At 46.9% G+C, this 20,275-nt stretch overlaps 1 protein-coding gene across 8 annotated transcripts in view; it reads left to right on the top strand.

The window, feature by feature from the left end:
- PNPLA4 (patatin like phospholipase domain containing 4) overlaps positions 1 to 20,275 on the top strand; it is a 97,264-nt gene that overhangs the window by 9,167 nt on the left and 67,822 nt on the right. For 7 of the 8 annotated variants that reach the window (XM_043458054.1, XM_043458051.1, XM_043458047.1 and 4 more), the window contains exon 5: positions 13,955 to 14,020. The exons of the other annotated variant lie outside the window; for it this stretch is intronic. In XM_043458054.1, coding sequence (XP_043313989.1) covers positions 13,955 to 14,020 — 66 coding nt within the window. The remainder of the gene's footprint in view (positions 1 to 13,954; positions 14,021 to 20,275) is intronic. 8 annotated transcript variants of the gene reach the window in all.

Raw genomic sequence — 20,275 nt, 5'->3', positions numbered from 1 at the left:
TCGTGATGTTCACTGTGGACACGTTTACTGTGTGGATGAGCTTGAGTACCAATAACTGTTCTTTACGTGGTTGCACGTTAATGCTCCGCAGTTCACGTGAGACTTTGTGCGTGGACTACCACGTTCGGCCCTTCTGTAAATCAGGCAGGACAGGCGTGATTTACGCCTCTTCTGTTGCTTCTTTAACAGAAGAAAGGGGCGGAAAGGTTGTATGTGACACGCCCCAGGGTGTACCGATTGCCAGTGGGAATCCGGGTCTCTTAACCTTTTCATTAGAATGTTCCCTTTCGTTTCTTCTGTTCGGCGCTGACGCCTTTCTGTCCACACACATGTGGAAGCTGGTTGAGAATTCATGATCTCTGGGAGCTATTTCAGCTGACTTGCAAATAGCAATGTATTGGTAAGGGGATACATGACATTTTAAATTGGTAGGGACACAGTAGGGCTTCCCTAGTAGCTCAGAAGGCTCACTTGGTAAAGAATCTGCCTGCCAATGCAGGAGACCTGGGTTCGATCTCTGGGTCGGGAAGACCCCCTGGAGAAGGAAATGGCAACCCGCTCCAGTATTCTAGCCTGGAGGACCCCATGGACAGAGGAGCCTAGTGGGCTACAACCATGGGGTTGCAGAGTCAGAAGGACTGAGTGACTAATGTGCAAGAATGCACTGCTCTTAGAAACGCCAGCCGATTTTTCTTTTCCTTCTGTGGGTATTGTGGGGCTTCCCTCATGGTACAGATGGTAAAGAATCTGCCTGCAATGCGGGAGACCTGGGTTTGATCCCCTTAAGAAGGGCATGGCTACCCACTCCAGTACTCTTGAGTGGAGAATCCCCACGGGCAGAGGAGCCTGGTGGGCTGCAGTCCATGGGGTCACAAAGAGTCGGACACGACTGAGGGACTCACACTTTATCTTTCTGTGGGAAACACAGCAAGCCTCTGGTGATAGAGAACATGTGTGTGCAGATAGCAGCCGGTGATGGATTGAGCGTGAGAGCTAAAAGTCCCACGTGAATTAAATGATAAATGCATTGTGGTTTTTTTTTAACTATTGAATCTCCCTGTTTAAATTTTACGTTTGAATGATACGATTTGAAATACCTAATGAAGTGTTGAGCTGACAAGTTACTCTGCGACTTAAGAGATTAGAATATTTTCCCTCTGTGTACCAGTCACTCCTGTCTCACTCATACACTGATGCTCAATCTGTCTTAAGAAAATATTTTTCTATAATGTAATTGCTAAGCTTGTGGAGGTTTAAAGACTAGAAAGGGGGAAGCTGGTAAATCCATGCCTGAGTTGTCACAAATCGTCAACCCCAACCCAGAGACATCAGGCTGGCAGTGGGTCAGAACACCTCTTCTTGTGCGTAAGGGGACAAGATTGTAAACAAAGGACTGTCATCCCATCTCAAAACAGGAGGGGAGGGACTTCCCTGGTGGTCCAGCGGTTATGACTCCGAGCTTCTACTGCAGGGGGCCCAGGTTCCATCCCTGGGTGGGGAACTAATTCCCACATGCTGTGCAGTGGGGCCACCAAAATATATATTATATATATGTTCTTTTTTCTAAAAAGGAATTCTGCCCATGGTTTCTACCTTTTCATTGAGTCTGTGCCTGGCTACTCTATCTACAGAACCCCTGATATTTCCTATCAGTTCAGTTTGGTTCAGTCGCTCAGTCCTGTCCAACTCTCTGCAACCCCCTGGATTGCAGCACGCCAGGCCTCCCTGTCCATCACCAACTCCCGGAGCTTACTCAAACTCATGTCCATCGCGTGGGTGATGCCATCCAACCATCTCATCCTCTGTCGTCACCTTCTCCTCCAGCCTTCACTCTTTCCCAGCATCAGGATCTTTTCAAATGAGTCAGCTCTTTGCATCAGGTGGCCAAAGTATTGGAGTTTCAGCTTCAACATCTGTCCTTCCAATGAATATTTAAGACTGATTTCCTTTAGGATGGTCTCATTGGATTTCCTTGCTGTCCAAGGGACTCTCAAGAGTCTTCTCCAACAACACAATTCAAAAGCATCAATTCTTCGGCCCTCAGCTCTCTTTATGGTCCAACTCTCACATCCATACATGACTACTGGAAACACCATAGCCCTGACTAGATGGACCTTTGTTGGCAAAGTAATGTCTCTGCTTTTTAATATGCTATCTAGGTTGGTCATAGCTTTTCTTCCAAGGAGCAAACATCTTTTAGTTTCATGGCTACAGTCACCATCTGCAGTGAATTTGGAGCCCCGCCCAAAAATAAAGTCTCTCACTCTTTCCATTGTTTCCCTATCTATTGGCCATGAAGTGAGGGGACCAGATCCCATGATGTTAGTTTTGTGAATGTTGAGTTTTAAGCCAGCTTTTTCACTCTCCTCCTTCACTTTCATCAAGAGGCTCTTTAGTTCCTCTTCACTTTCTGCCGTAAGGGTGGTGTCATCTACATATCTGAGGTTATTGATATTTCTCCCGGCAATCTTGATTCCAGCTTGTGGTTCATCTAACCCGGCATTTTGCATGATGTACTCCACATATAAGTTAAATAAGCAGGGTGACAATATGCAGCCTTGACATACTCCGTTCCCTATTTGGAACCAGTCTGCTGTTCCATGTCCAGTTCAAGCTGTTGCTTCCTGACCTGAATACAAATTTCTCAAGAGGCAGGTCAGGTGGTCTGGATATTTTCTGTACCTTGCACCATGAATCACCGACCACTGTTCAGCATACATTTGTGACTGCTCTGTTTAACCTGGTTTTTGTCTGTGTGCTCTCACTAGAGTGTAAGCTCCACGGAGGGTCAGGGACTGCTGCCTTCTGTCCCCTGAGTCCCCAGACCTCACACTGTGCCAGCTCCGTCAATGTGTGTTCCATGAATGAAAATGAACTAATAAATCAATGAACTGAGGTGGCACCTACTAAAAGTATGAAGAAGCTGTTATCCTTCACGTTCAATGATCTGGACAAAATAAGGGAGCTAGTTTAGTGGCCCCACAGCACTCCAGGTGTCTAACATTCTGCTTGGTGGCCATGCTCCCGCTCCGCTGCTGCTAGATAAAATCACCCTCTTAATTCCTTTCATGTGGGAGTGTGACTAACATCACCCCCTCCCCACTAAAATGTCCATGCTATACTCCCTAGGACCTGTGAATCTGGCATCTCGCTTGGCAGAGGAGATTGTGTAGACAGGATGAACATGAGGGTCTAGGTGGTGCTGGGATACGTGGGCGGACCCCAGCTAAGCCTGTGTGGGTTTAGAAATAAGAGACGCTTGCAGATTCTGAGATGCAGGAGACTTTGCATAAGGAGGTCACAGAGGGTGTGCACCCCTTGGACCAGCCAGTGACGCTGAGGGACCACAGTCCTACAGCCCCAGGAACTGCGCCCTCTACCAAGATCCAAATGAGCAGGAAACCCAGTCTCCCCAGGAGCCCTGCCATCACCTTAATTCTTTCGCTCAGGTGGATCCAGCCCATTTTGGATCCCAATCTCCATCCCCTAGGGTTGTCCAAATATTTGTCTTGTTTTCAGACTCTCGTTTTGCGGTCGCTTGTTAAAGCAGCAAACCATGGTGGTGGTTTAGTCGCTCAGTCGTGTCCGACTCTTTGCAACCCCACGGACTATACCCCGCCAGGCTCCTCTGTCCCTGGGACTTCCCAAGGCAAGATGCTCGAGTGGGTTGCCATTTCCTTCTCCAGGATAGCGAACTGTGGCCGTACATAAACTGGACTTTTTTTTTCTTCTGATTTGCTTTGTTTTGGATAATAACTACTCAGAGAACTAGCGTAATTACTTGAGTTCATTGAACGGAAGAGAAACAGTTGATACAACTGCATAATACCTTGTAAGGAGAATAATTGAATAATTAACATGTATCCTAGGTTATACGAGATGCATTTTAAATGTTGAGTAGAATGCTCTAACCTTTTGCAGAAACTGGGAAAAAAAAAAAAAAAGGTGGTTAGTTCCTTGACAGCAGATGGTGGTGATAATAATGTATGAAATATATGCCTGGAATACACATGAGTATGTAGTTCAAAGAGCAAGATTGGTGAAACCTACAAGAGGGAAGAAGAAAAAAGCATCATGACGGGAAAAAAAATAAATAAACCCTCCCGCTCTGGGTGGTGACATGCTGTGTTCTGATGAAAGAGGCCAGTGGGAACTGCTATCTGAGATAGCTGTTCTTTCCTATTTTTTTTTTTTCAGTCTAAAGCGAAAAGTGAAAGTGAAGGTCACTCAGTTGTGTCTGACTCTTTGTGACCCCGTGGACTATACAGTCCATGGAATTCTCCAGGCCAGAATACTGGAGTGTGGGTAGCCATTCCCTTCTCCAGGGGATCTTCCCAACCCAGGGATCAAACCCAGGTCTCCCACATTGCAGGTGGATTCTTCACCAGCTAAGCCACCAAGGAAGCCCTAATTCCAGTTAATATTTAATAAATAATGAAGACATAGTAACCAAAGCCACACTCATCACTGCTCTGCACTCCTGTGTGAGTCTGTCATGAAATTAAAGCCCCAGCTTTTATTTTATTTCGCTGACTTGATAGAATTCACCCTTTCCTAAACATTCTTTTACTCCTATCTCTGTTCATGAGCAAAGTGCTCACGTGCACGCTAAGTTGCTTCGGATGAGTCCAACTCTTTGCGACCCCGTGGACTGTATCCCGCCGGGCTCCTCCCTCCATGGGCTTCTCCAGGCAAGAACGCTGGAGTGGGTTGCCATTTCCTCCTCCAGAGGATCTTCCTGACCCAGGGGTCGGACCTGCGTCTCTTATGTCTCCTGCATCGGCAGGTGAGTTCTTGACCACTGATGTCACGTGGGTGGCTCACCTACGTCTATAAAACCTTGGGAAATGGATTATTACTACTGCTTTAGGCATCTGAGTTTTACACCTCTCACCATTGGCCTGGTGCACATTCACCCATGTGCTTTTGTGTGATGATTCACACTTAAATTAACTTCGTTTTTGGCACAGTGGAAAAATTCTTGTTTCGTCTGAGCTACAATGATAGTTGAGTCTTTTCTAAGAATCTCTTTTTAAAAAAAATATTTGACTGCATTGGGTTTTAGTTGGGGCATCGGGTATCTTTAGTTGCAGCGTGTGGTGTCTAGTTCCCTGACCATGGATCGCACCTGGGCCCCCTGGATTGGGAGCGCAGAGTGTTAGCCACTTGACAGCCAGGGCCGCCCCTCAGAACGTCTTTTGAAACATATGTGGTCCAAAGACTCATCTTATCTGCAATTGGATTTCCATAGTATTCAGCATCGTGTGTCCATGGTGATGGAACTCACTGCCGTGGCCTGAATGTATCCCTCCCAAATTCCCGTGTCGAAGTCTTAACCCCCAGTACGATGGCGTTTGGAGGTGGAGGGTCTTTGGGAAGTGATGAGTTCCTGAGGGTGGAGCTGACATAAATGGGATGAGTGCACTTATGAAGGAGACCCCCGAGAGCTCCCCTTACCGCTTGCAGCCGGTGAGGACGTAGCAGTGGGTTCTCAGTAGACACGGAGGCTTGCTCTGCTGAGATTCTAGAACTGTGCGAGGGAAATTCCTGTCGTTTCCTAAGCCTCCCAGTCTGTGGGATTTTGTTGCAGCAGCCTGAATGGACTAGAACAGGGGACTGGCATTGAGAGGCAAGCAGCTGCTATAACAAATACCTAAAAGTGGCTCTGGGACTGAGCTAATGAAACCAGGCAGAGCCTCAGTGAGTTTAGAGGCGCAGGCTAGCAAAAGCCTGCACTGCCGTAGCGGGTTCCCGTGAGCACTCGGAAAGAAAACCGTAAACAGCGGAGAGAGCCTCCGTCTTCTTAGAGAAACCTGGAGCGTGCAGGCCATGTAGATGAGGTCGCAGACGGAAGCGAGCCATTTTGTTGTTGTTGTTAATTAGTTTATTTGACCGCATCTGGCCTTAGTTGCGGCCCTTGGGAAGTTTGCGTTGCATCACGTGGGATGTTTCTTTGCCGTCCACGGGCTCCCTGGTTGTGCTGTGTCTGGTCCGGAGCACGTGTTCTCAGAAGTCGCAGCGCCTAGCCTTCGTGAACAGGATCCCAATTCCCCTACCAAGGATTGAACCCACGTCCCTGGCGTTGCAAGGCAGACTCTTCACCACTGGGACCGCAAGCAGAGTCCCTGGAAACCAGGGAATCTTAAGCAAACGGTGGAGGAAAGGTCATCGTTGTCATGAACTGACCAAGAAGACTCGTGTGTGCGTCTCCCATGTTTTGTGGATGCTACAACTTGCTAGTGCTCATGTTGGATGTTTGGGGCAGTTTCCAAGCACAGCGTGGAAGGAGCAACCTGGTTTCTCTTGACTACTTAGAGTGCGAGACGAGAAGGGGGAAGAGACTTCAAGATGGAATTGTTCCGCAAAACGGAAGTAGGGCTTGAAGGTTTGGAACGTTCTCAGCCTGGGCGTCCTGGAAAGAAGGAGACTGCCTATTTAGGATACCACGGGAAGGGTGTGGCCATCTGCCCAGGTAGCCTTGCGATGACGGGGTCAGGTGAGTTCGGCCGTCTAGACTGAAGTCAGGCCCTGTGGTCTCAGAGCGTGGGAGAAGGCCTTTCAGACAGCGTTGGGGGCTCCTGCCATCAGAGGTCTGAGAGTGCCAGGCCCTCGCCAACACAGGGCGCAGCAGAGAAGGCGCTCCCACAAAGGCAGTGCCCTGCAGAGCCAGGGGGTGCAGCTGACCCCCATCCCACCCCGTGACCCCAGCCCTGGGGAGACTCTACCAGGAGACCCACAAGTGCCCAGTCGTGTCCGACTCTTTGTGACCCCCACCCCCATGGACTGTAGCCCCGCCAGCCTCCTCTGTCCACAGGCCTCTCCAGGCAGGAATACTGGAGTGGGTTGCCACGCCCTCCTCCAGGGGATCTTCCTAAACCAGGGATCAAACCTGGGTCTCCTGCATTACAGGCGGATGCTTTAACACCCAAGCCACTAGGGAAGCCCTGGGGGACCCAGCCACAGAGGCAAATACTTGTCACGGGCCCTTGGTTTGGTTGCTTGTCCACTCACCCGGTCGTGTCCAACTCTTGGCGACCCCATGGACTGCAGCACGCCAGGCCTCCCTGTCCCTCACCAACTCCTGGACTTTGCCCAAGTTCATGTCCATTGCATCCGTGATGCCGTTTAAGCCTCTCATCCTCTGATGCCCCCTTCTCCTTCTGCCATCAATCTTTCCCAGCATCAGGGACTTTCCCAATGAGTCTTCTGTTCACATCAGATAACCAAAACACTGGAGCTTCAGCTTCAGCAAAGGTCCTTCTGGGGAATATCCAGGCTTCATCTCCCTTAAGATTGACTGGCTTGATCTGCCGTCATGGGTCCTTGGCAATTCCTTTATCTGTGGGCTCCTTTGCGTTGCATTCCCCCAAATGTCTGAATGCATTCACTTCAGTCCATGCCTTTTACGCTCCAGGTTTTACTGTGAGCTATTTTTCTTCAAAAGGAAACATGCAATCAGGAAATCCAAACACATTGTAATATTAGCCTTCAGCATAGGATACGTAGAGAAGTAAATCCTTTTTTTAAAACCAAGTCATGTGTTTGTTGGCCATCCATATGTCTTTTTTTTTTTTTTTGGAGAAATGTCTGTTTAGGTCTTCCAACCATTTTTTGGTTGGGTTTTTTTTGTTTGTTTGTTTGTGTTATTGAACTGTATGAGCTGCTTGTACGTTTTGGAAATTCCTCGTTTGTCAGTTACTTAGTTTGCAAATATCTTCTCCCATTCAGGGGGTGGTCTTTTCGTCTTGTTTATGGTTTCCCTGCACAGGAAACTCAGCTCTGGGCTCTGCAATGACCTAAAAGGGTGGGGTGGGGAGATGGGCGGGAGGCTCCAGAGGAAGGACGTGTATGTATACCTGTGACTGATTCACTGGCTGTTGTATAGCAGACGCTGACACAACCATGCAAAGCAATTATATTCAAAACAGAACAACAACAGAAAAAGCATAGTAAATCAGCTGTATCTCAATAAGAGAAAAAAAAGTTTTAAAGTCATGTATCACCCCCACAGCTGAGCAGAAACGATTTTGAAATTAACCATGCCACAGAGGGATGGGGATTCCCCGGTGGTTCAGCCAGTAAAAGAATCCGCTGGCAATTACAGGAGACACAGGAGACGCGGGTTTGATCCCTAAGTCGGAAGATCCCCCTGGAGAAGCCAATGGCAACCCACTGCAGTATTCTTGCCTGGAGAATCACATGGACAGAGGAGCCTGGTGGGCTACTGTCCATGGGGTCGCAAAGAGCCAGACATGACTGAGCTACTAAACAACAACAGCAGAGGGATAGAGCTTTGGTACCTGTCTGAATTGGTACAAATCGTGGAATCCGTGTTTAAAGGCAACCCACTGGGGTATGCTCTGAGATGGTCTCTCGACATCCACGGATGCTCTCTGATATACACACACCCAGGAGGGCGTCCATGCAGAATGGTGTCCCTCTCGGGAAGAAGAACCCCGTCTCCATCACTACGATGCCCTCAATTTCCCCTGCACACAGTGAGCGTGATTGTTTTTTTTTAGGAACATCTCACATTTAGCCTTGCGGAGGTGAAATAAGGACTGAATTTAAGATTGGTCATTATCTTGGAAAGACTGGGGAAGATAAATTTGAGCCTGTCTTTGAATTTCAACTACGCCAGCAGGCTCTGGATAAACAGCCAGATTCTCATTAAACGCCACAGTCAACTTTAGGCATAAATGAGACTTGTTGAGAATTTATTCTCCAAGGAGGCCAGGCTACATCATTTTCTAAACACCTCTTTTCTGTGCAATGAAAATGAGAGGAGCTAGTCCTAACGTGCGTGGAATATGCACTTGGCCACGGTTTATACAGTTGTCAAGGGAGTCAATAACTTTTATTCTTATCATGGTGTCCTTGCGATGCATGCGAGCGTGGTCAGCCAGTCGATCATGTTTGACTGTGTGCGATCCCAAGGACTGTAGCCTGCCAGGCTCCTCTGTCTGTGGGAAATGTCCCAGCAAGAATCCTGGAGTGCCATGCCCTCCTCCAGGGGATCTTCCCGACCCAGGGATCGAACCCGAGTCTCCTACATCGCAACTGGATTCTTTACCACTGAGCTACCAGGAAAGCTCTGGGAAACAAAAGCCAAATTAGTGGTTTAACATACATGGAATTCTTTCCTTTTTTTTTTTTCTTTTTCTTTTGGCTGTATCAGGTCTTACTTGTAGCACACGGGATCTTTGCTTTTCGTTGCAACATGCAAGCTCTTTAGTTGAGGCCTGTGAACTCTAAGCTGCGGTGTGTGAAATCTGGTTCCCTGACCAGGAATGGATGCTCCCTGTTCTGGGAACACAAGAGTCTCAGCCCCTGGACCACCAGGGAAGTCCCAACACAGGTGTTAATTCTTACAGTGCTGGACTAAGTGATGGGGAAGGAACAGTAGGTTTCTGCCTTCTGTGTCAGTCCTCTCAACCAAAAAGCATCCCCAAGACGTGGCTAAATATCCCCAGAGGGCTCAGACACCCCTACTTGAGACCTCCACCCCCACCCCCGGCCCTAGACGTATCGAGATTTATTAAGAAAAATTTCACTGGGACGCCGGTGAGGTTAAGGCAGTAAAAGAGCATATTTACCTTAGTGTTTCATATCTCATTAACCATCTCCCTCCTTAGAAAAATCCTATTTGCTTGCAGTAAGGTGTCAGCAGGAGAAGCCGCTTAGTTCCTCTCTGTCGAAAGCCAATTTTGCTACTAACCACAGTTTGATACACAAATGAGCAGCCAGAATAAACTGTGACAGAACAAATACATTGATTTTGGGGGAAAATGATGGGTATTTTCCAGTTCACTGCACTCTTCAAACCAGTTCAGAGGATTCCTAACTGTTCCTATCTGTGACAAAGTAATTGCATAGCATTTTTTCATCTCTCAATACCTCAAAAAGAGATTCGGGCATTAACTTGTGCACTTCACTGTAAATCTTGACACGAGGGATGGGGGAACCCACAAAATTCAGCTTCTAAAGGTAATGCTGTTTTTTAAATTTTCTTTGTTTTTGCAAGCTATATGTCTGCATAGCATAGTGAAATGAGCTGTTACAGCGAAGTTAGGGGCTTGCTTCCCAGGCAGAACAGTGGTGAAGTTTCCGTCTGCCAAGGCAGGAGACGCAGGTTCGATCCCTGGGTCGGGAAGATCCCCTGGAGGAGGAAATGGCCACCCACTCCAGAATTCTTGCCTGGAGAACCTCACGGACAGAGGAGCCTGACCGGCTACAGTCCGTGGGGTCGCAAAGAGTCGGACACAATTGAGCAACTGAGCCCGCACACACAGTGAAATAAATGACTACAGTCATAGAGTGTCTTTGGTTGTTTAACGGCCCCTGTGGCAGTGATTTAGTCACGTAAGTCATGTCCGACTCTTAACGGCCCCATGGACAGTAGGAAACGAGTCCCCTGCATTGGCAGGTGGATTCTTAACCACTGGACCACCAGGGAAGTCCTGTAATAAATTTTTTCCCCCCAGCACTGCATCCTTTGTACTTTTTTTTTTTTCACAGCTTTCTTTTTTTTTTTTTTAATTAATTTTAATTGGAGGATAATTGAAAGTGAAGTTGCTCAGTCTTTTCTGACTCTTTGAGAGCCTATGGAGGATAATTACAATCCCGTGATGGTTTTTGCATACATGAATGTGTGAATCAGCCAAAAGCATACATGTGTTCCCCCACCACCACCAAATCCTGAATTCCCCTCCCATTTCCCTCCCTACCCTATCCCGCTGGGTGGTCCCAGAGCACTGGCTAGAAAGTGTTAAGTCACTCAGTCGTGTCCGACTCTCTGCGACCCCACAGACTATAGCCCGCCAGGCTCCCCTGTCCATGTGGATTCTCCAGGCGAGAATACTGGGGTGGGTGGCCATTTCCTCCTCCAGGGGATCTTCCCCACCCAGGGGTCAAACCCATGTCTCGCGCATTGGCAGGCACGTTCTTTACCACTGAGCCACCAGGGAAGCCCCTGTAATTACGTTTTTTAAAGGGAGTGGGCAACTGATTAATTAGGGTGAAGGCCGTGACCATAACTGTGTCCAGTTTTGTTCTGAAAGACCCGAGATGCCCAGGGCAGGGCGACTGGGGGGCTGACCAGGCTGGGCCCGAGTTTGCTTGGTTTCCGTCCTGTCCGCCCCGCTGATGGCTGTGATCATCTGCAGACCACCAGAGAGGATGCCCACCCCGGCTCGCACCTCTCTGGGGAGGGTGCGGGTAGCGGCAGGCATGGCGCCCTATCTTGTCACGTCCCCACTGAAGCTGAGATTTTGGAGTGAATGCCTCAGTGAGGGCTCGTGGGCGCCGACCCTCCTCGGAAGGCTGCGACCTCTCCTGCAGGGTTCTTTCATGCCTCGGGTCCGTGCTTTGCTCTCGACACCTCGCGGTTCTTCTTTTTTCTCTATGTTTCATTGGAGGATCACTGCTTTACGATATTGTGTTGGTCTCTGCCATCCAATCAACGTGCATCAGCCTTAGGTACACACACGTCGCCTCCCTCTTAAGCCTCCCTCCCACCTCCCACCCCAATTTCTTCTTTTTTTCTTTTTTGTTTTTATTGAAGTATAGCTGATTTACAGTTGTTGTTATTTTCTGTTGTATGGCAGTGATTCAGTTATACACATACACACACATATATATGCACATTCTTTTTAATATTTTCTGTTGTGGTTTATCATAGGATTTTGTTTTTACGTTGGAGTATAGTTGTTTTACACTGTGTGTTGCTCTCCTCTCTACAATGAAATGCATCGGCCATATGTATGCATCCATCCCTCCCCTCAAATGGCATCCCTCTTGAACCTCCCCCCGCCCCATCCCACCCCTCTAGGTCATCACAAGAGCGCCGAGCTGAGCTCCCTGTGCTAATGCAGCAGCTTCCCACTAGCTTTCTGTTTTAGACAGGGTCGTGTATGTGTATCAACGCTTGAGTCGGTGATGCCATCCAACCATCCCGTCCTCTGTTGCCCCCTTCCCCTCCTGCCCGCAATCTTTCCCCAGCATCGGGGTCTTTTCCGATGAGTCGGCTCTTCCCACCAGGTCGTTATGCTGGTGACTGGGCCTCTCATCATTTGCCCTTCAGAATGAATCAGCTTGTGCGAGCTGGCCGCACAAATCACAGGTACAGCATTGTTCCTTTGGGGGAAATGCCCTTCTGATTTCTAAGTAACTCTTAATGCATCCTGTGTCTGCTCAGTCGCTGAGTTGTGTCCGACTCTTTGCAACCTCATAGACTGTAGCCCGCCAGGCTCCTCCGTCCATGGGATTCTCCAGGCAGGAATACTGGAGCGGGTTGCCATTTCCTCCTCCAGGGGATCTTCCCAACCCAGGGATTGAATCCACGTCTCGTATGTCTTCTGCCTTGGTAAGCAGCTTCTTGACCGCTAGTGCCACCTGAGAAGCCCTAATGGATATTGCACAAGTCATTTTAAAGGCCATAATCCATCTCTGAATAACTCCTGCTGGGGAAAGAAGCTTGATGAGATCTTTCACAGCAAACAGCCATGGAGTCTTGACTTATCAACTGAAGGATTGGAGCGTAAGTATTCAGAATCTAATGCTGTATCTTTCCTGATAGAACACAGCGATTTGCAAACTGCATTGCACAATTGACTTGTGCATGTCAGGAAAGCTCCCCAGAACCCGGCTTTTTCTGTGGGAGGAGACGGTGATATTTGCGACGGCAGTCTCTTTCGAGTTTTTAAATGGAAGGTAAAGTATACTTGGTGCTCCTAGCAGCCGCTGTCTCATGACATATCCAGGGCATGTCCCTGGCATGTAACATGTTTTCTTCCCTCGGTGACGGCCTGGTGACATAAATGCAAACATCCCTCAGCTGCGAGCTAGTCACTGCCATGACAACCAGAGGGGTTTGTTCCTCTGGAAGATTGAAACGTCCAAATGATTCTCACAATGTGGGATAGAACATCGTCAATAACTGACTTGCAGCCTGTACGCACGCGGGAATTTAGACACACCTGGACTTTTATCCGTCTAGTCAAGGCTATGGTTTTTCCAGTAGTCACGTACGGATGTGAGAGTTGGACTATAAAGAAACCTGAACACCAAAGAATGGATGCTTTTGAACCGTGGTGTTGGAGAAGGCTCTTGAGAGTCCTTTGGACTGCAAGGAGATCCAACCAGTCCATCCTGAAGGAAATCAGTCCTGAATATTCATTGGAAGGACTGATGATGAAGCTGAAGCTCCAGTACTTTGGCCACCTGATTCGATCAGATGACTCACTGAAAAGATCCTGATGCTGGGAAAGATTGAAGGTGGGAGGAGAAGGGGACAACAGAGGATGAGATGGCTGGATGGCATCACCGACTCAATGGACATGAGTTTGAGTAAACTCTGGGAGTTGGTGATGGACAGGGAGGCCTGGCGTGCTGTGGTCCATGGGATCACAAAGAGTCGGACAGGACTGAGCAACTGAACTGAACTGGACTTTAATCATGCAATGACTCAGCCACCTACCATTAAAGTGCCAGTGCTTCTCGGGTGAAGTCGATAGTCAGAGGACCATGAATTGTGCCGATGTCTTTAATGTCTTTTCTTATATGAAAAATTGTATCTTCTGTTTAAGTACATCCTGGTGGCTCACTTGGTAAAGAATTCTGCCTGCAACACGGGAGACCCAGGTTCAATCCATGGAGTGGGAAGATCCCCTGGAGAAGGGAATGGCAACCCACTCCAGTATTCTTGCCTGGAGCATCCCTTGGACAGAGGAGCCTGGGAAGACCCCAGTCCACGAGGTTGCAAAGAGTTGGGCATGTCTGAGCTACTAACGCTTTCGCTTTCACTGTGCCCATGAAATACATGGACCATATTTCATTTTTATGGTAGACTTTTGTGTTTAAATGATTGCAACCTGCTAGTAGGTGATGTGTGAAATAGATGGTAGGGCGTGTTGCTGTCTCATTTCACGAGCTGTGTCTTTATTTTGTCCACTAGGTCCTGTTAGCCAGCAGCTTCCTGCCCATCTATGCAGGGCTGAAACCAGTGGAGTACAAAGGGCAGGTAAGAGTTCTATGGCTGACACAGGATCTGTGGTTCCTGGGGTTATCCATTCCCTTTTGGAAGATCCATTATTATTGTTATTATGCTGGTCGCTCCAGCTCTGTTCCTGTGACTTTAGTCTCATAGGTTTGTTTCTGTTTCACAGAAGAAAAAAAGTCCAGTGCAGGGGCCATGGGACCCTAGAGTTGAGATTTCGTGATTGAGAATGGTTGACTAGGGCCCTCCTTTTTTCATCTGGTTTAAAAAAAAAAAAAAAAAACCAACTTTACCCTTATTTTTAATATGCAATGAAGCAAAAGACTTTTTAAAAATTTATTGAAGTATAGCTGCTTTGCAGTGTCGTGTTAGTTCTACGCATATGTGTGTGTGCTCAGTCGTGTCTGACTCTTTGTGACCCGCCAGGCTCCTCTGTTTGTGGGCCTCTCCAGGCCAGAATACTGGAGTGGGTTTCCAGCCAAGAATACTGGAGTGGGTTTCCAGCCAAGAATACTGGAGTGGGTTTCCAGCCAAGAATACTGGAGTGGGTTTCCAGCCAAGAATACTGGAGTGGGTTGCCATTTCCTTCTCCAAGGGGTCTTCCCCCACCCAGGGATCGAACCCGTGTCTCTTGCATCTCTTGCACTGGCAGGCGGATTCTTTACCCCTGAGCCATCGGGGAAAGAAAGTCAAAATGAAGTTTGTCAGTCGTGTCCGACTCTTTGCGACCCCGTGGACTGTAGCCTACCAGGCTCCTCCGTCCATGGGATTCTCCAGGCAAGAATACTGGAGTGGGTTACCATTTCCTTCCCCAGGGGATCTTCCCAACCCAGGGATCAAACCCGGGTCTCCCGCACTGGAGGCAGACGCTTTAACCTCTGAGCCACATCGGGGAAGCCCTGTGTCAGTTCTGACGCCCAGCAAAGGGAATCCGCTGTGTGTTTACAGATATTCCCTCTTTTCTGAATTTCCTTCCCACACAGGTCACCACAGAAGGCTGAGTCGAGTTCCCTGTGCTGCACCAGTAGTCACTCATTACTCATCTATGTTAGACACAGTGTCAGGCGTGTAGATCTGTCAATCCCAGTCTCTCAGGTCATCCCACGTTGCTGCCTCTCCTCTTGGTGTGCATACCTTTTTGTTTTCTAAGTCTGTCTCTCTACTTCTGCTTTGCCACATAAGTTCATCGGTGCCATTTTTCTAGATTCCACGTGTAAGGGATCTTATATGTGTTTTTCTCTTCTTGAGGTATTTCAGTCTATGGGACGGTCTCTAGGTCCGTCCATGTCCTGCCAATGGCACCATTTCATCCCTTTTCGTGGCTGAGTAATAGTCCATCGTTGCTGTGTACCTCATCTTCTTTATCCATCCCTCTGCTGATGGACATCTAGGTTGCTTCCACGTCCTGGGTCTTGCAGATAGTGGGGCAGTGAGCATGGAGGTGCATAAGTCTTCTTGAATTATGGTTTTGTTGGGATATGTGCCTAGGAGTGCGGTTACTGCATCATGTGGTAGTTCTATTTTTAGTTTTGCGAGGAACCTCTATGCTGTTCTCCATAGCGGCTGCATCAATTTACATTCTCCACAACAGTGTAAAAGGGTTCCCTTTTCTCCACACCCTCTCCAGCGTTTATTGTTTGCAGATTTTTTTTTTTTTTGATATTGAGCCGCATGAGCTGTTTGTGTATTTTAGAGATTAATGCCTTGTCAGTTGCTTCATTTGCAAATATTTTCTCCCATTATAAGGATTGTCTTTTTGTCTTATTTATGAATTTGTTTGCTGTGCAAAAGCTTTTGAGTATAACTGGGTCCTATTAGCTTATTTTTGTTTTTATTTTCTGTCTTCTAGGAGGTGGGTCAGAAAGATCTTAATGTGGTTTATGTCAAATCGTGATCTGCCTGTATTTTCCTTTAAGAGTTTTATAGTGTCCAGCCTTAAATATATGTCTTTGATCCATTTTGAGTTTATTTTTGTGTTTGATGTTAGGAAGTGTTCTAATCTTTTTCTTTTACATGGGGCTGTCCGGTTTTCCTAGTGCCACCGAGTAAACAGACTCTCTTTTCTCCATTATATCTTCTTGCCTCCTTTGTCATAGATTCCGTTCAGTTCAGTCACCTGGTCGTGTCCGACTATTTGAGATCCCATGGACCGCAGCACACCAGGCCTCCCTGTCTATCAGCAACTCCCGGAGTTCACCCAAACCCATGTCCACTGAGTCGGTGATGCCATCCAACCATCTCATCCTCTGTTGTCCCCTTCTCCTCCTGCCTTCGATCTTTCCCAGCATCAGGGTCTTTCAAATGAGTCAGCATCAGGTGGCCAAAGTATTGAACTTTCAGCTTCAACATTCAGTCCTTCCAATGAACACCCAGGACTGACCTCCTTTAGGATGGACTGGTTGGATCTCCTTGCAGTCCAAGGGACTCTCAAGAGTCTTCTCCAACACCACAGTTCAAAAGCATCAATTCTTCGGCGCTCAGCTTTCTTTATAGTCCAACTCTCACATCTGTGCATGACAACTGGAAAAAACCATAGCCTTGACTAGCTGGTGGCAAAGTAATGTCTCTGCTTTTTAATGTGCTGTCTAGGTTGGTCATAACTTTCCTTCCAAGGAGTAAGCGTCTTTTAACTTCATGGCTGCAGTAACCATCTGCAGTGATTTTGGAGCCCCAAAAAATAAAGTCAGCCACCGTTTCCACTGTTTCCCCGTCTATCTGTCATAGATTAGGTGACCACAGATGTGTGGGTTGATCTCTGGCTTTCTATCGTGTAGCATTGATCTGTTTTTGGGCCAGTACCATGCTGTCTGGATTACTGTAGCTTTGGAGTATGAGGTTCAGGAACCTGATTCCTCCAGCTCCATTTTTCTTTCTCAAGATTGCTTTCGCCATTTGGAGTCTTTTTTTTTTTCCCCCATCTCACCCTCTCCTCCCCTCTCCCCGTGTCCATAAGTCAATTCTCTATGTCTGTTTCTCCACTGTTACCCTGTAAATAAATTCTTCAGTACCATTTTTCTAGATTCCGTATATATCCATTAGAATACAGTCTTTATCTTTCTCTTTCTGACTCACTTCACTCTTGTCCATTGACAGATGAATGGATAAAGAAGTTGTGGTATATATAAACAATGGAATATTACTCAGCTGTAAAAAGGAATGCATTTGAGTCCGTTCTAATGAGGTGGATGAACCTAGAACCTATTTGGGGTGTTTTGTGTTTCCATACAAACTGTAAAATTTTTTGTTCTAATTCTCTGAAAAAATGCCATTGGTGTTCTGACAGGGATTGCCCTGAATCTGTGGATTGCTTTGGGTAATATAGTCAGTTTCACAGTGTTGATGCTTCCACGCCTAGAACACGGTATGCCTCTCCATCTGTTTGTATCATCTATGATTTCTTCCTTCAGTGTATTCGGCTTTCTGAGTCCAGGTCTTTTGTCTCCTGAGGCAGATTTTCCTAGATATTCTTTTTGTTGTGATGGTAAATGGGATTGTTTCCTTAATTCCTCTTTCTGATATTTTGTTGTTAGCGTGTAGGAATGCGAGAGGTGTCTGTGTATTAGTTTGGTGTCCGGCAGCTTTACCACACTCATTGATGACTTCTGGTAGTTTTCTTGTGGCCTCTGAGGTTTTTCTATGTATCCTATCATGTCATCTGCAAACAGTGACATGATACTTCTTTTCCAATCTGGATCCCTTTTATTTCTTTTTCTTCTCTGATTGCTCTGGCCAGGACTTCCAAAACTATGTTGAATTAATAGTGGTGACACTGGGCACCCTTATCTTATTGCTAATCTTAGGGGAAATGCTTTCAGCTTTTCAGCATTGAGAATGGTGTTTGCTGTGGGTTTCTTGTATATGGCCTTTATTATATCGAGATAGGTCTCCTCCCTGCCCGCTTTCTGGAGTGTTTTTTTTTTTTAATCATAAATTGGTCTTGAATTTTGTGAGAAGCTTTTTCTGCATCCATTGAGATGATCATACACATTTTATTATTCAGTCTGTTAATATTCTGTATCACATTGATTGACTTGCATATGCTGAAGAATCCTTGCATACATGGGAAAGATCCTGCTTGATCATGGTGTTTGATCCTTTTACTGTGTTGTTGGATTTTAGTATTTTGTTGAGGACCTTTGCATCTATGTTCCTCAGTGATGTTGACCTGTTATTGTCTTTTTTTGTGTGGTATCTTTGGTTTCAGTATCAGGGTGATGGCCTCGTGAAACGAGTTTGGGGGTATTCCTTCCTCTGCAATTTTTTGGAAAGGTTTGAGAAGGATAGATATTAGTTCTTCTCTAAATGCTTGATTTAATTTACTCATGAAGCCATCTGGCCCTGGACTTTTGTTTTATTGGTGGATTTTTCAATCACAGTTTCAGTTTCATTCCTTTTGATTGGTCTGTTCATATTCCCTGTGTCTTCCTGGTTCAGCCTTGTACTTTTCTAAGAATTTGCCCGTTTCTTCCAGATTGTCCATTTTATTGGCATATGGTTGCTTGTAGTAGTCTCTTATGATCCTCTGTACTTCTGCATTGTCTGTTGTAACTCTTCTTTTCCATTGCTAACTTTATTGATTTGGGTCCTGTGCCTTTTTTTCTTGAGAAGTCTGGCTAAAGGTTTATCAATTCTCTTTATCTTCTCAATGAACCAGCCTATAGTTTTATTGACCTTTGCTATTGTTTTCCTCATTTCTATTTTATTTATTTAATCTTTATGATTCCTTGCCTTCTACTAACTTTGATTTTTATTGTTGTTCCTTCTCTAGTTGCTTTAGGTATAAAGTTAGGTTGTTCTCTATTTTTCTTGTTTCTTGAGGTTGGATAGTATTGCTACAGACTTGGAGAAGGCAATGGGACCCCACTCCAGTACTCTTGCCTGGAAAACCCCATGGACGGAGGAGCCTGGAGGGCTACAGTCCACGGGGTCGCTAAGAGTCGGACACGACTGAGCGACTTCACTTTTACTTTTCACCTTCGTGCATTGGAGAAGGAAATGGCAACCCACTCCAGTGTTCTTGCCTGGAGAATCCCAGGGACGGGAGAGCCTGGTGGGCTGCCGTCTATGGGGTCGCACAGAGTCGGACACGACTGAAGCGACCTAGCAGCAGCAGCAGCAACTACAGGCTTGCTTCTAGGATTGGTTTTGCTGCATCCCATGGGTTTTGGATCATCTTGCTTTTTGTTGTCACTTGTTCCCAGATACTTTTTGATTTCCTCTTTGATTTCTTCAGCGATCCATGGGTTATTCATTTAGTGGCATATTCTTTAGCCTCCACGTGTTTGTCTTTTTTACACTTTTTTTTTTCCCTGTAATTTATTTCTGATCTCATACCACTGGTATCAGAACAGATGCTCTTGGATGATCTTCTTTAATAACATCCTCTTGGAGGAAGAAATGGCAACCCACTCCAGTGTTCTTGCCTGAAGAATCCCAGGGACAGAGGAGACCGGCGGGCTCCAGAGTCGGACACGACTGAGCGACTGAACTGAGTGAACTCCCGCCTGCTCTCTGCTGTCCACACTGCCCGAAGTCACTTCTGCCAGCTTCCTTCTGCGTCCTGCAAAACATGTTTGTGCTATAAAATTTCACCATCCAGTCTGAAGCTGCTCTTCCGTAGCCTACACACTAGCGCACACATTGATAACCAGACACAGCGTCTACTTAATGCACACCAGAGATAAGCGTTTTACCGTCAAACACAGTGGCTATTTATCTGTGTGTGTGCTGAGTCGATCAGTCATGTCTGACTCTGCAACCCCACGAACCGTAGCCCACAAGGCTCCTCTGTCCATGGGATTTCCCAGGCAAGAATACTGGAGTGCATTGCCGTGCCCTCCGCCAGGGGATCTTCCCGACCCAGAACTCGAAACCTGCGACTCTCTAAGTCTCCTGCACTGGCAGGCAGGTTCTTGACCACTAGTGCCCCCATTTTCTTAAATATCATTTGGCTCCTCTGTGTCTTTGTTGCAGCATGCAGGATCTGTTAATTACAGCGTGGGAACTCTTAGCAGGGGTTTGTGGGATCTAGTTCCCGACCAGGGACTGAAACCATCATGGCCCGTGGATTAGGAGCTTGGAGTCTCAGCCCCTGGGCCACCAGGGAAGTCCCAGACACAGTAGCCATGTAACACACACTGCAGATGTATATTTTGTAATCCCATGCACTGTGTAACACCTACTCAAAAGCAGGCACGTATTCATGGATTATTAACGCCATGTATTTTGTAGACATTTATATATAATTTGCTCTCGTTGTTCATTTATAAATGTGCACAT

The sequence above is a fragment of the Cervus canadensis genome, chromosome X (genome assembly GCF_019320065.1).
Source record: "Cervus canadensis isolate Bull #8, Minnesota chromosome X, ASM1932006v1, whole genome shotgun sequence".
Lineage (NCBI taxonomy): Eukaryota > Metazoa > Chordata > Mammalia > Artiodactyla > Cervidae > Cervus > Cervus canadensis.
The sequence above is the reverse complement of the archived record's forward strand: the minus strand, read 5'-3'. Positions and strand labels throughout refer to the sequence as shown.